General features: G+C 47.8%; 1 protein-coding gene across 4 annotated transcripts in view; it reads right to left on the bottom strand.

Annotated features, from left to right (window-relative positions):
* Tln2 (talin 2) overlaps window positions 1–16,250 on the bottom strand; it is a 468,592-nt gene that overhangs the window by 137,610 nt on the left and 314,732 nt on the right. For all 4 annotated transcript variants that reach the window (XM_045159990.1, XM_045159987.1, XM_045159989.1 and 1 more), the window contains 6 exons: window positions 12,267–12,447; window positions 10,455–10,568; window positions 6,957–7,065; window positions 5,255–5,463; window positions 4,570–4,668; window positions 160–327 (listed from right to left, as the gene is read on the bottom strand). In XM_045159990.1, coding sequence (XP_045015925.1) covers window positions 160–327; window positions 4,570–4,668; window positions 5,255–5,463; window positions 6,957–7,065; window positions 10,455–10,568; window positions 12,267–12,447 — 880 coding nt within the window. The remainder of the gene's footprint in view (window positions 1–159; window positions 328–4,569; window positions 4,669–5,254; window positions 5,464–6,956; window positions 7,066–10,454; window positions 10,569–12,266; window positions 12,448–16,250) is intronic.

The following is a 16,250-nucleotide window of genomic DNA, read 5'->3' as shown; positions in this document are numbered from 1 at the left end:
GCGAGGCGGCCGAGTGGGTTAAGGCGATGGCTTAAAGTCCTGTCGTGTCACCTGACAAGAGACGCCCGCAGCAAGCTCCAGAATTTGAATGAATTCTGCCCTCGCTCCCCTCGAGACCGCGCGACGCCGCGGGTGGAGCTGGGCGGCCAACGGGCTTACCTTGGCACATGCCACGAGCTGGGAGGTGGAGAGGGCACACTGGGTGGCGGCGGCAATCACTCTGTTCTGCAGGACGGTGTCCTCGGCCACCTGCGCGACATTCTTGGCCTTGAGCACCAACATGGCGGCGGCGTTGGCGACCGCTTTGGCCAAGCTCATTAAGACATCCTGGAAACAAAAATCAAAGGTGCTCACTCATTTCTGGTTTTTTTTTTGTTTTAATGCTTCACTTTTTTGTTTTCTAATGTTCCATTTTTATTTATTTACTTATTTGACAGTGAAAGAGGTAGAGAGAGAGAGAGAGAGAGAGAGAGAGAGAGAGAATGGGCGGGTCAGAGCCTCCAGCCACTGCAAACGAACTCCAGACGTGTGCGCCCCCTTGTGCATCTGGCTAACGTGGGACCTGGGGAATCAAACCTAGGTCCTTTGCTTTGCAGGCAAACGCCTTAACCGCTAAGCTATTCCTCCAGCCCTCATTTCTATTTTTTAATTGCCCTTTGAATTATAGAATTATTGTGGTATTCACTTAAACTTCCCATTAAAATTCCATTTGATCTTTATTTTTATCATTTGAAGTCCCCCCCCCTTTTTTTGGAATGTCAATTTATCTTTGAAAGTAAGTATGGCAAGAAGCTGGCATTCGAGTAACACAGTGTGTCTCTGTATCCATTAAGTAGCCTAGGTTTAAATATAAAACAGGCTGGCTGGAGGGAAAAAAATTTAATTTTAACGACTGGCTCATAGTCAGATTCTTGTCTGACACTGTCAGGTCTTGGCCATATCTCTTGAGCGTGCGGCTGAAGTCTTGGATGAAGAGAAGCTGAAAATAAATCCGGATGCCGCAGACACTATGTGCTGGAGGCAGGGTGTAATTCCTGGCCTCCAAACGATCATACCACAGGGCAAGCTGAAAATTCATCTTTTGAACTTGTAGTTTGTAGAAGGATCCAAGTTATCATCCCAAAGCCAGCCACGTTTCTGCCTCCAGAGGGCAACGTTGGACATGCTCAGACTAACAGCAGGTGGAATTCCTGCAGCTGGACAGCCGAGGAGTGTTCTGGACAAAAGTTATTCTCGGTGTCTGGAGCCTTTGGCATACAGGTTCAATTATGCAAAATGGAATGAGAACCTGTATACACGGACAAGTGACAAGGCGGTCTTGGGGCTGGGGGATGTAACTCAATTGGAAGAGTACACGCCTACTGCACACAAAACCCTGGGTTCGAGTCTCAGTACCATGCAAGTTGGGCATGGTGGTGCACACCTGTAATCCCAGCACTTTAGTGGTGGAGACAGTACGAGTTGTCCTTGGCTATATAGCGAGTTCAAGGCCCAGCCTTGACAACATCAGACCCTGCCTCAAAAGAACAATAATGCCAAAGAGATGATCTGATAGTCGGCTAGAAGCTGTTAGGAGCTCTGAGCCTTTAAAGATCGGTTAATATTTCTACTTAGTTGAAAGGCATTCCTCCTGCAGGCTGAGGAATCCTTTGACTAGAACTTCCAGATCTGCTGTCCATCTGTTTGACCCAAAGAATAACCACTGTTCCGTTTAATTGACTTCTTTGCTTTGGTTACTGAAAGCAGTTTATTTGATTTAGAAATGCCTTCCCCAACATCTAAGCCATTGTTACATTAAGCAAACATGTCAAGGCTTTTTCTCCCCCAGAGGATGTGTGGTCAGAAGTCTTTAGTCATTTATCAGATAATAACAAGCGCCTTTGATTCTGAATGCGGAGAGTGTGCAACGTCTCCACAATGAGCTGTTTTGTGAGAAAACACGTCGGCCTGTGAAGTTCTACAGAGTGAAGAGTGTGTACAACCCAGGCAAATCTAGAACGCACGGGTAGACCAAGAGCGCTGCCTGTACAATGGACAGAACCCAATTGGTCTTAAAGGCACAGCTTGGTCCAGCCTTCCGTGAGCCTGTGATAGTTCTTAAAGTTCAAGAAAAAACCTATGGCTGGGCGTGGTGGTGCACGCCTTTAATCCCAGCACTCAGGAGGCAGAGGTAGGAGGATCACAGTGAGTTCGAGGCCACCCTGGGCTAGAGTGAGACTCTACCTCGAAAACCCTCCCCCCAAAGAAAAAAGCCTATGGTGCTCAAAGTTGCCTTAGGAGCTGAATGACACTTGTCTGCCACACAACTTTCCGGAACTGCTCCCAACATGGCCCCAAAGTTATAGTTCTTGGAAACTTATCCTAGAGGTCAGTGAAAATAGCTGCAATGCTGCAGATTATTCATAAGGTTTGTGTTTGTGTGTGTAAGTATATAAGCATGGTTTTTGACATGTGTATGTGCAGGCCAGAGGTCTATGTTGAGTAACTTCAATTGTCTCCATCTTATTTTTTGAGACAACATCTCTCACTGAGCCTGGAACTCGTGGATTTGGTGAGAGCAGCTGGCCAGCAAGCCCCAGGGATCCTCTTGTTTCTGACTTCCTAGCAAGGAGTGACAGGTGTGTGCTACCACGCCCAGCTTTTACGTGGGTGCTGGGGATCTGAACTCGGTGACTCCATGCTGACATAGAGCGCTCTACCCACTGAGTGGCCTTCCCCGTCCCAATAAAGAGATTTTTTTATTTTTCAAGGTAGGGTCTCACTCTAGCCCAGGCTGACCTGGAATTCACTATGTAGTCTCAGGGTGGCCTTGAACTCATGGCGATCCTCCTAACTCTGCGAAGAGCTTTTTGCTCTTCTTATAAAATGTTATGAAATCATGGATAAATGAAGAGGCGGTTGCGGTGGACATTATTTTCATACACCACGAAAAATCTATTTTGGCTATCAGGTGGTTATTACAAATTTTATTTTTAGCCAGCATGCCTTTAATTCCAGCACTCGGGAGGCAGAGGTAGGAAGATCATCATGAGTTTAAGGCCACCCTGAGACCACATAGTGAATTCCAGGTCAGCCTGGGCTAGAGCGAGACCCTACCTCAGAAAACCAAAAAAAAAAAAAAAAGACATGTAATTTTTTTTTCTGAACTTGCTGATGCTTATAGAGTGAGTTCTTATACATTTGAAATCTCTCGTTTCTTCTGACTGAATCAACAATTTACATACAGCTACATATTACATTACAAATAAATTAATTTAGAAAACATTGGCTAAAAGCAAAGGCCAGGCTTGGGGATGTAGCTCCGTTGGCAGGGTGCTTACTGCATATGCATAAAGGTCTGGGTGTTTCTCAGCACAGCCTAAGTGGGGGTGGCTGTGCACACGTGTAATACTGGCCGTGAGGAAGAAGGGGGACCAGAATTTCAAGGCTATGCTTGGCTATATGAGTGAGACCCTGTCTAAAAAAGAAAAAAAGGGGGGTGTGAAATAAAATAAAATACAAAGTGAAGGCCAATCAAATTCTACATAATTTCCTAGTGGTAAACACAATGGATGTGGAGAAGGGAGTCTTCCGGGGAGCCTAGCTGGAACTGAAACATTCTAATTAGGATGGACTTCTGAGCTACTAGAAAAAGCAGAGTAGGAAGGATGTCCCCAGGCATGTAAGGCAAGCTCACCCTGGCCGGTGCCCTGGAGCAGCAGACTGCTGCACCTTCCCTAGGGGAGGGAGGGAGCACATGAGCTGAGACTATTTCAGTGGTGGTATGGGTGTTAGCAAAGAACCAATCAGCTACAAGCAGCAGCCGATTACACTGAAAAATAAAGGTGACAGAAGACATTTTTTTGCTAGGTGTGGTGACACGTACCTGGACTGTTAGCATTTGGGAGGTTGAGGCAGGAAAAGTAATAATACTTTAAGGCTAGCCTGGGCTACAAAGCAAGATCCTATCTCAAAAATAAAGCAATAAAAACAAGAAGAGGCCACTAAGAACCACCCCCAGAGAAATAAAATAAGACTGGCCAGGATTGTTAAGTGTGGAGGCTGACTGTGAATGCTAGGGGAATTTATGGTTATTTTATCGACTTTTGTGCTTAGACAAAATATCCACAAAGTTGACAAATAACCAGGAAGGCTAAGTGCTTCCAGATAATGACTCATCAGACAAGTGACATGAGTGATTCTGTTAAAAAATAAAAGACCCCACTGACCAAACACCTCCCTCCCCCAACACACACACACACAACCTTATTCTTTTCAAACATTTTTTTCCTGATATTTATTTATTTATTTGAGACAGAGAGAGAGAGAATGGGCACACCAGGGCCTCTAGCCACCACAAACAAACTCCAGACACATGCGCCACCATGTCCATCTGGCTTAGGTGGAACCTGGAGAATGGAACCTGGATCCTTAGGCTTCGCACACAAGTGCCTTAACGGCTAAGCCATCTCTCCAACCCCACACTCCTTATTCGTAACAGCACAAGGAAGACTGCGGTTGTGTTCCCGCACATTCTCTTTGCTCAGGTCAACCTCTTTTTGCAGGGCAGTGAGGTGACAGGCATCTTACTTGGAAGCGCTCGTCCGTCTCGTTCTCTCCGATCTGTCTGAGAAGATCCCCGCTGGCTTGGCCAATGCTTCCAGCAGCGGTCAAAACAGTCTGTCGGGGCTGTGAAAAGCAACAATAACAACAGCTGTTACAAAATCATGGTTTGGAAGGTAACACACTTCTTTCTCGATATCAAATATGTCAGTACAGGGACATCATGTAAGACTGGCTCCTCCCACACAGAAGTAAAGACCCCTCAGGTTATGTGCCAGGTGGGAGACAAGAAAAACTAAAAAACTAAAAAAAAAACCCACCATCAGATGAAATTGGTGCAAGGAAATGCCCAGTGTCTCACAGACCAGGAGCAGATGGGTGGATTTGAAATGTGCAAAAAATGGGTCTTGTTCAGTCCAGTACAAAGGGAATAAGTGGCAGGTACAAACTAGGGTAGAAACCAGTATCCTTTTTAAATGATGGGCTGTACCAAATCAAACACCTTTAAGGGACAGGCTTCCTACCCTTCCCAAAGGTTAGACAACAGTATCTGACCTATGTCAACACTTCCTTCTATGACTGTACTGGTCCTTGGCCCCTTGAGGATACAGGAGAAGCTCAGGCAGCCAGAGCCCCATGACCTCCGAAGGACATAGCTGTCTGGTTGGCCTCCCAGCCACCCGCCACGTGCCTGTGCGTCCTGGGATCCCACCTCTCCAGAAGCAGGCTGCACAGCTTTCAGCAGGTCAGACACGGCCCCGGCGAGGGTCCTCGCGGCTCGCAGCAGGTCCTCCCCGCTGCCCACCTCATCGTCCATGAGGGCCGCCAACAGCTTCACGCCCTTGGACATCTCCGTCAAGTTGGAAGAAATCGTGGTGATGGCGCAGCCCACAGCTGTGTAGTCAGTGTCTGCGGGGTCACCTGGGACACAGAAGGACCATCACCAGCAGAGGAGGGTGATGGATGAGAAGGGTTCAGCTTGGCAGGACATGAGGGGTCCTGGTGGGACTTTTACAGACCTTCCCCATTGTCAGGAGCACATTTCCCACGACCCTGCAGGCGTCAGACACAGATCTGTAGGAACCCAGTGAGATGGACTTCATCCTGTTTCCAAGGTGACTTCAATAAGGTCCCCTCACCTGGAGGTCTTGCATATTGAGTTACTGAGCAAGGGTCCTTTAAAATCCCAAAGGGAGGTGCTTGGGGGGTAGCTCAGTTGGTAAAGTGTTTGCCATGTGAGCACTGGGACGTGGGATTGGCTCCTTAGCAGCCACACACAAGCCAGGAATGGAGGTGTACGCCTGTAAGACCAGGGCTGGGGAAACCAGACGACCTCGGGCTTGCCGGCTAGAAGGTCTAGACAGACGTGAGCTTTAGGGCAACTGGGATACCGTGTCCCAAAAACAAGGGGGATAGCCACCCCTTCCAAGGCTCGGGCTCCACTGTGGAAGAGGTGGGCGGAAAGAATGTAAGAGCCAAAGGAAGGGTAGGACTCCTTACAACATGCTCCTCCAGACACAAAATGGCCTGGATCTCCATGACCTCACAGTGCCTGACACTACCTACACAAGACCATAGGAGGAAAAGACCGTGACATCAAAATAAAAAACAGACTGATTGAGAGGGGGAGGGGATATGATGGAGAATGGAGTTTCAAAGGGGAAAATGGGGGAAGGGAGGGCATTACCATGGGATATTGTTTACAATCATGGAAGTTGTTAATAAAAATAAATGAATACATTTTTTAAAAAGATTAAAAACAAACGTGGCTAGCAATTGAGAAGTACACCCAAGTTCAACATCTATCCTCTACAGAATACACACATGTGCACCCCATATACATAAACGTGTGCCCACAAACATAGGAGCACATGCACATGCGTGCACGCACATGGTGTACACAAACACAAAAATCAAAAACTACAAAGGAGGTCTCAGCATCTTGTGGCTCTTGTTGGACCCCGACGGCAGCTCAGTGCTCTGCTCCTAAAATTCGGGTACATTACACCCAGAAGCCAAGACGCCCTGTGGCTTCACTTGACAGGGCAAGGCTGGAGGCAGGTGATAGAAAACTGCTGGGCAAAACAGGGAAAGGATGTATACTAGGGTTGTTCACTCAAGACCACTGTCAGACTGTAAGCTCCCCGAAGGGAGAAATGTGGCCTCAACAGACCTGCCCGCGTTCAGTTTGCTGATATCTGTGCAAGTGTATCTTAATGTCTGAGGCATGGTAACAATCTGAATAAGATATTTCCTTATGTTACTCCTGGATCATTAGGAGAAAATGCCTTAAGCAGGCCACATGTCTAAAAATAGACTCCCTCTCCTACTGTAACAATCTGTTATTTCAATCAAAGAATGACATTTTCCCCCTCACAAAACCACAATACTCTGCAAATTACTCAGGGACTCACCAGCCGTGAGGTTAACAACTGACGCCGTTCCGGCTGTAATAGCATCGACTTGAGAATGGATTTCGTGTTTGGATTCATCCACTTTGTTCTGAACCCAGACCCGAGACGCCTGCAAAGCCAGACAACAGGATGACACAATCACAGCACAGCATGACCCAGGAGACCAGAGAAACAGTGCCATAGAACGAGACCGGCATTTTGGCCGCACTCTTCTTCCTGGGCCAGCGCCGAACAGACCCCTGGATCATCTTAAATGGAATCCCGAACAGGCTGCTGCTCACCAGAGAGGCTGACAGGCATATAAATTCACCCGATGTTTTATACTACTTTTTTTTTTTATAACCTTTAAGATTTTTAGAGGAAAAAAAAAATTACATGGTTTTAACCTAAGTAAAAACAGCAGCAAGGAGAGAGGCTTAGCAGTCAAGGTGCTTGCCTGCCAAGCCAAAGGACCCAGGTTCGATTCCCCAGGACCCACGTAAGCCAGATGTGGCGTGTGTGTCTGGAGTTCATTTACAGCACCTGTAGGCCCCGAAGCCCCCATTCTCTCTTCCTCTTTCTTTCACTCTCAAATAAATGAAAATAGTAAAAAAAAAAGAAAGAAAAAGAAAAGAAAAAAGAGTAACAAAAGAGTATTTGTACTCAATGTCTCGTAACAATATCACATAGTGACCCTAGCACATATCAGTAATTTTTACTTGGCTTTTTAAGCGTTTGTGGTGTGTGTGTGGGCATGCATGTGTCCTGGCACAAGTGTGGAGTGTGCCAGGACACATGTGGACCAACATGGGTGTTGGTCCTTGCCCTGCAGTCTATGTGAGGCAGGGGCTCTCGTCATTCTCCATTCTGTGTGCCAGGCTGGCGAGTCCAGAAACTTCCAAGGCCTCTTCTGCTTCTGCCTCCCACCAAGCCCTATGCACGGCCACACTACAGCGTCCCGCCACGTGGTGCTGGGGCTCTGCACCCGGGGACTCACGCTTCGCGGCGAGGGCTTTCCCCAGCTCCACACGCGTTCGCGTTGGAACAAAGGCATTTTAACCCATGAGACTTTCTCCTGCTGACCTGAGCCACGCTCACGTGCATGTGTGGTCTTTCCTGGCAGGAGGGTGGTCCTGACTCCTGCTCTGGATCCAACCTTCCCTCTAACATGTCATAGGTGAGCCACAGCCTGGACTTTATACGTCTTCCACTGTAGGATCTCAAGAATATCTTCCCACCTCTTTTATTTAACCTTATAAATAGGAATTTCTCTGTTTACTGTATCTCTTGTTTTATCTACTTATTCATTTTATTATTACTATTATTTACTTATTTTTGGCTTTTTGAGCTAGGGTCTCACATTAGCTCAGGCTGACCTGGAATTCTCTATGTAGTCTCAGGGTGGCCTCGAACTCACAGCGATCCTCCTACCTCTGCCTCCCAAGTGCTGGGATTAAAGGTGTGCGCCACCACGCCTGGCTATTTTTTTTTTTAATGTAGGTTCTCACTCTAGCTCTGGGTGACCTGGAATTCCTATGTAGTCTCAGGGTGGCCTCGAGCTTGTGGGATTAAATGGGATTAAAAAGTGTACGCCGTGATGCCTGGCTGAGCTGGAAATAAACTCTGTGGCCCAGGCTGGCCATAAACTCATAGCAATCCTCATACCTCAGCCTCCCAAATGCTGAGGATAAAGTCGTGTGCCACCATATCTGGCTTTTTTTTTAGTATTATTATTATCTGCATGACTGTACTATGCGTAGCGTGGTTGATGGGTGTGGTATACGCGCATGTGTGTGTCTATGTGGGCGCTCCGTGTGCGGGCCTGCAGAAGCCAGAGGCCAGGGGTGTCCACTTGTAGTCATATGCCTGCCTCCATGAGTCAGGGTCTCTCACTGAGCCCGGAGCTGCCATTTGTGGTCAGACTGAGCAGCAAGCCAAGTGGCTGTCCTATCTCCCCACAGGACTACAATTCTAGGCACGTGTGGTCACGTCCAGCTGCTGACGTAGGGCTGGAGCTCAGGCCACTCTCACGCCTGCGCGGCAAGTGCTCTCCCCCACTCCCTATTTTCTGGCATTGCAAGACTCATCTGACAATTGGTGACTCGAAATGATCATGGTGATCTCTCTGGCCTGCTTCCCAAATATTAATTTCGTCCCAGGATGTGCCCAGCACTAATAATAAATGCATTCTAATTCTCTGAAGACAGTTCTATTTAAGTAATTTAAAGCTTGGATCTTACAAGCCTGCTGGATATGGAGATCCAACATCTATTTCGAATCTGAAGTTCCCCGGAGCCAAATGTTTCTTTTTCTTCCTCTTTTTAGGTTGGGTCTCATGCTAGCCCAGGCTGGCCTTGAACTCATGGTACCACCACACCCAACCAGAGGCAAATGTTCAATGACTGTTGGGAGGCCCGGTGCTCAGGCCACCAGCCACCTCCATGCGCACCAGTGTGGAGATAATAAATAGTGTTTAAGAACAACTTGGAAGGCAGTGATTCTGGCTGGACAAGATGAAGCAACAGACTGTATCTCATTTCTGGCCTCCGTAACGGTATGACTTTATCTTATAATAGTTGTTTTCTACCTCAACGGCTGAACAGAATTAAAAAAAAAAAAAAAGTACTGGTGTCTGATAGCTACCCTCTGACTGAAAGCTCTGAGCTGGACCACTGGGCATTTGAAAAGTTCCTCGGGTGACTGTAGTGTGCAAAGCTGGGAGGAAAAAGGGAGAGCCGGTTGGTGCTTTTCAAACTTCACTGCGCACACAAGGCATCCGGGAACTAGGCTGACATGCAGACTGACTTGGGGGAGTTGGAAGGCCTGTGACTCATCGAGTCTTCCAGGATCCAGGGTGGTGGCATTGCCGCCGGTCTGCTGACGGCGCAGCTACGGTAAAAGGAGGACTGCGCATTGATTACCTCGCCCTGACACAAAGTTCAGAAGGCCTGCGATAACCCAGGGCTCCTCAAAGCGTGCTTTCCTGACACTGGCCTCAGCATCACTTGGAAACCTGTTGAAAATGCACACTCTCAGGCCCCGCCTCCGATCGGAAACAGCGGGGCTAGTGTTTAACAGGCAGTGTGTTTAAGAAGCCCTCCAAGTGATTCTGGTGCTCGGTGAAACTTGACAACCTCTGACAATGTCTATCAAAATAAAACCAGCTACCCGAGTTGAGCTCTTTGCTATGCTCTGAGAATGTGAGCATCACGCCTGTGTGACAGCCCTATTTACAGATGACAGAGTGGAGGCTGGGACAGAATCAGCTGCCCAGCCACACAAAGCGACCGAGTACGGGAGCTGGGATCTCAGCTCAGATCGGGGGGCTCCAAGGTGCACGTTCTCAACACAGAGGTCCTGCCGGCAGCAATGAATCTCGTCCTGTGGCTTCAACAGACAGGCAAAGCCCCGGCACCCCAGAGAGCACATGGCTCTCTGTACCACCCTGCTGGAGAGTCCAGACAGAGCCCATAACCCTGTTTTGTGCCAGGACACAGACACAGGGGAAGAACCACTTACCATGTCTTGGCCAAGCGGGGGCAATGAGTCGAGCTCACTGAGGTCATCGTGCGCCTGCTGGACGGCGTGCATGCTTGTGTTGATGGTCCCCATGAGGGCCTGCTGGGCCGAGGTCTGCAAAGGCACACAGGGCAGTGAGCAGGACTGACGGGGCCTCTGTGCAAGACAGAGCGAAGCTGTGGCGGGAGCTCAGTCAAAAATACATCTCACGGAGCACCTGAACTGGCTCGCGTTTCAACCTCAGGGCCAGAAATAGATGATGCTTCATATTAATAGAACACAAAAGGAAGGTGATTGGAGCAGAGGGATTCTAATCAGAGGAGTGTGGGGAGCTTAATTAGCAGACGAGGAGGCTGACAAGTGTCTTTGCAGCTATCTGATCTTGAAGTACTGAGGAGAAAAGACCTCATGCAGAAAACGCATATGGGTGTTAGAAGAGGATGTTTCTGAGCCAGTTGTGGTGGCGCACGCCTTTGATCTCAGCACTCGAGAGGCAGAGGTAGGAGGATCACCATGAGTTTGAGGCCACCCTGAGACTACACAGTGAATTCCAGGGCAGTCTGAGCTAGAGTGAGACCCTACCTCGAAAAACCAATTCTACTCCAGATTTTATTTTATTTTATGTATTTTTGAGGTAGGGTCTCACTCTAGCCCAGGTTGATGTGGAATTCACCACGTAGTCTCAGGCTGGCCTTGAACTCACACCAATCCTCCAACGTCTGCCTCTAGAGTGCTGGGATAAAAGGCGTGTGTCACCACGCCTGGTTCCACCCAATTTAACATGCTTAGCCAGTAAAATCACTTCGGAGCTTTCCAAAGTGCTAGTCTACCGATTTAATAGTAAAGGATTGAAAAGGTGAGTCTGAGGGGCGCTGCGTCATATAGATTAGAAAGGAGCCAGGGCCTGAAGAGAAGCTCAGTGGGTGGAGTGTCTGCTGCACAAGCACAAGGATTTGAGTTTGGTTCCCCAGCAGCCACACAAACAGGGATGGTGGCATGTGCCCCACACCAGCGGGGAAGCAGAGCTAGGAAGATCCACTGGGATTGCTGGCTAGCTTGTCTAGTCCAATCAGTGAGCTCTAGGTTCAGTGCAAGATCCTGTCTCAAAAATCAATCAATCAATTAATTAATTAACATAAAAGAAGGCCTGGAGAGATGGCTCAGCACTTAAGGCTCTTGCCTGCAAAACCTAATGACCCTGGTTCAATTCCCCAGTTCCCACATAAAGCCAGATGCACAAAGTGGTGCAAAGTGGTCTGGGGTTCATCTGAATCAGCAACAGGTCGCTGCAGTCTCTTCAATTAAAGCAAAAAGTGGGGGGGAGGAGTCGGGCACGGTGGCGCACGCCTTTGATCTCAGCACTAGAGAGGCAGAGGTAGGAGGATCGCCATGAGTTTGAGGTCATCCTGAGACTACAGAGTGAATTCCAGGTCAGCCTGAGCTAGAGTGAGACCCTACCTCGAAAAACCAAAAAGCGGGGAGCAATTGAAGAAGGCATTCAAAGTAGACCTTTGGCCTATTCACACGCATGCACGTGCACCATAAAGTACACGTGTTCCACCCCAACAGGCACACACATGCAAAAAGAGAGCACAGGTTAACAAGCTTAGGTAGAGAAACATCAGCATCATTAAGGGGGGGGGGCTATTGTCTCGGGTGCTCTGAAACCATCAGGGCTTGATGCTGTGGGGGAGCAGGGTCTGTTTGCTCTGTGGTTCAGATGGAACCTCGAGAGCCCCCACTCGCAACCTGTCTCAGCCGCCGGCGACCCCTTTCCCCCGGAGGTGACTCACTAAGGAGGGCAAGCCTCACCAGCGGAGGCATGTGGCCTCGGTGCATCTGTCCGACCATGACTTGCTGCTGCGGCGAGGGCATGCTGCCGATGTTGAAAGTCTCGGGTCCGCTGGAGCCGGAGCGCATTACTGCGGGCAGCGCCACGGAGCCGTGCTCGGCCTTCCCGGTGCGGTTGAACTGCTGCTGCAGGATGGTAGACCTGCGGGAGGGACGTGGGCCACCGTGAGGCGGCCACCCGCGCGTGGTGCGGTGAGCGGGCACCGCACGCCCCAGATGGCCAGGGCTTAATTTCAAGGGGTGCACGCAGGGACTTGGGAAAGAACTTAAAAGCGCCAGGATGCTCAGAAGCGCTCTGAGAGGAAACCCGGCCCGAGCGGTGGTCCATACAACTGCTGTCAGGGTCTCCTCTGAAAAGGTTCATGGTATTTATGTTATTCATTTTTCTTCTCCAAAACCCCCTCCTGCCAAAACGAATAATACTTTATTTTTAATTAGTTTGAGAGAGAGAGAGAGAGAGAGAGAGAGAGCGAGAGAGAGGGAGAATTGGAGCACCAGGGCCTCAGCCATTGCAGTTGAACTGCAGACACTTGCTCCACCTAGTGGGCATGTGTGACCTTGCGCTTGCTTCACCTTTGTGCATCTGGCTAATGTGGGATCTGGAGAATTAAAAATGGGTCCTTAGGCTTTGCAGGCAAGTACCTTAACCACTAAGCCATCTCTCTAGCCCAAATGATACTTTTTATTTTATTTTATTTTTATTTAATTTTTCAGAGAGAGAGAGAGAGAGAAATAGAGTGCCAAGGCCTCAGCCACTGCAATCGAACTGCAGACACGTGCGCCACCTAGTGGGCATATGAGACCTTGCGCTTGCCTCACCTTTATGTGTCTGGCTTACATGGGATCTGGAGAGTTGAACATGTGTCCTTAGGCAAGCACCTAAGCCATCTCTCCAGCCCAAATGATGAAATTCTAAGGGAAAGTTTTGGATACACTGATCTTTCTTTGGTAAGCCATGCTTGAGAGAACATTATTCCACAAGTCTCTACCTCATGCTAATTTCCATTCTAAGCATCAGAGGTGAACATTACTGGGGCTGGAGAGATGGCTTAGTGGTTAAGTACTTGTCTGTGAAGCCTGAGAGTCCCAGTTCGAGGTTCGATTCCCCAGGACCCATGTAAGCCAGATGCACAAGATGAGCATCTGGAGTTCATTTGCTGTGGCTGGAGGCCCTGGCACACCCATTCTCTCTATCTGCCTCTTTCTCTCTCTGTCTATTGCTCTCAAATAAATAAAAATAAACAGAAATGGACATTATCAACTCTTAGCTTGATGGAAGGGAGAAAATAAATACAAAAACTTGAAGAAAACCTCTCACAGCTAAGCACTCCTTCCCCAGGTTCAAATCCACTGACCACAGAGGGTGTTTTGTTATCTCTGGAGACTTAAGAGGCTTTTTCATCTTTAAAAAAAAAAAAAAATTCAGTGATCTCAGGCTCTCTGCTTCCACACATCATGAGGCTACCTTCCAGGATGCACATGTTCAGGGGAATCCTCCAAAATGAGCAGCTCACCCAATTGGAAAGGAAAAGGTTAGTAATGTCCATATAGTGGTCATTAACTCCAAGGACTTCAGATACTCTGTTAGAGGGTACTATGCCCTTGAAAATACACATCCAATGAAATGTACCATATATTTGACTCCATCCTGTGCACTTCTAGAAGACAAATGAAAAAGTACTTTCAAGCCAGGCATGGTGGTGCACACCTTTAATCCCAGCTCTCGGGAGGCAGAGGAAGGAGGATTGCTGTGAATTTGAGGCCACCCTGAGACTACATATTGAATTCCAGGTCACCCTGAGCTAAACTGAGAACCTACCTCAGAAAAAAAAGAAGAAAAGAAAAAAAGAAAAAGAAAAAGCACTTGCAGGGTGACTGGGAAGCTACTCGTGACCAAGAGGAAGAAAGAGAAGAAATGTTAGCTCAACCGTATCTAGGGCTAAGCCAGTCCATCAGAGTGGATGGAATGTGTTAGAACTTTCTGCTTCCCATATGCACTATGAGAAACTTAATATCCAAATCCAAGCTCTGGCTGTGGCATAGGTGTGCATCTCAAGTGACTTCATGGTGTTTGGGTTTTGCATCCATGAACTGTGTGTGTGTGTGTGTGTGTGTGTGCTCACACGAGTGTTTGGATGAGAGAGAATGCCAGAGGACAGCATTAATTGTCATTTGTAAGGCATCATCCACTTTTATTTGGAGGTTGTCTTTTGTGACCCCAGAAATCACCAAGTCAACCAGACTGGCTCACGACTGGGTCCCATGGAGCTGCCTGTCTCTACCTCCCCAGGTCCAAGAGTGCAAGGGCATGCCACCATGCACAGCATTGTGATTTGTACATGAGTTTTGAGGACTAACCTCTAATCCTCATGTTGCAAAGCAAGCACTTTACCATCTCAGCTGTCTCACCAGCTCCCTTCATCCATAAATGCTGGGTGGTAACCTCTGGCCTTTCTCTTGCACAGGGAGCTGCTGTTGGGCCCAAATGAGCCAGCATGCTGAACACACTCAATTAAAACATAGATAACGAGCTGGAGAGATGGCTCGGTAGTTAAGACGCTTGCCTGCAAAGCCCAACGATGTGGGTTCGTTTCCCTGGTATCCATGTAAATCCCAATGCACAAGTGGCGCATGCACCTGGAGTTTGCTTGCAGTGGGTAGAGGTCATGGGGTACCTATTCTCTATCTCTGTCTCTATATGGTTTAAAAAATAAATATTTTTTAAGAGCTCAGAAAAAGGGCTGGAAGGATGGCTTGGTGGTTAAGGCATTTGCCTACAAAGCCAAAGGACCCAGGTTCGATTCCCCAGGACCCACATTAGCCAGATGCACAAGGGGGCACATGCATCTGGAGTTCATTTGCAGTGGCTAGAGGTCCTGTTGTGCCCCTTCTCTGTTTCTCTCTCTCTCTCTGTCAAATAAATAAATAAAAATAATTTTTAAAAAGCTCAGAAAAAGGGCTGGAGAGATGGCTTAGTGGTTAAGCACTTGCCTGTAAAGCCTAAAGACCCTGGTTCGAGGCTCGATTCCCCAGGACCCATGTTAGCCAGATGCACAAGGGGACACATGCCTCTGGAGTTCGTTTGCAGTGGCTAGATGCCCTGGTGCGCCCTTCTCTCTCTCTCTGTCTGTCTCTCTCTCAAATAACTAAATAAAAAATAAACAAAAAACTTTTGTAAAAAGCTCAGAAAAATATAGAGAAGGGTAGTTATTACAAAATTCTGTTTAACATAAAGGGGGTATCAGTGTAGAGTTCCCAACAAACACTACTTACTACCTGCTCTTTAATTTTAATAAACCTGTTTCTCATATATGAATGTGGTTAATATGAGACTGTTCTGAATTTCAAATAACAGTGATGCTCCTACCATCAACACCCATGATTCAACAGGAATTAATTAAAGTATTTTATTAGGGCTGGAGAGGTGGCTCTGTGGTTAAGGTGCTTGCCTGCACCGCCTAATGACCCAGAGTCAATTCTCATGTACCCATGGAAAGCCAGATGCACAAAGTGGTGCGTGCATCTAGAGTTTGCAGTGACTAGGCCCCTGGCGTGCCCATTCTGTCTCTCTTCTATCTGTCTGCTTGCAAATAAATTAAAAAAATAAAGATGAAGGGCTGGACAGATGGCTTAAAGGTTAAGTGCTTGCCTATGAAGCCTAAGGAGCCCAGTTCAAGGCTCGATTCCCCAGGACCCGTGTAAGCCAGATGCACAAGGGGGCACACACATCTGGAGTTCGTTTGCAGTGGCTGGAGTCCCCAGAATGCCCATTCTCTTTCTCTCTGCCTCTTTCTCTCTCTGTCTGTTGCCCTCAAACAAATAAGTAAAAATTTAAAAATAAAAAAAAGATGAATAAAGTTCTTTATTAGTAATTCTAACATCAAAAGAAAGCCTACAAGGTGGTATTATTGTATTCCTGTCTTATACATGGGCTCACACAGACAG

This window comes from Jaculus jaculus, chromosome 10 (assembly GCF_020740685.1).
Source record: "Jaculus jaculus isolate mJacJac1 chromosome 10, mJacJac1.mat.Y.cur, whole genome shotgun sequence".
In the NCBI taxonomy this organism is placed as follows: Eukaryota; Metazoa; Chordata; class Mammalia; order Rodentia; family Dipodidae; genus Jaculus; species Jaculus jaculus.
The sequence above is the reverse complement of the archived record's forward strand: the minus strand, read 5'-3'. Positions and strand labels throughout refer to the sequence as shown.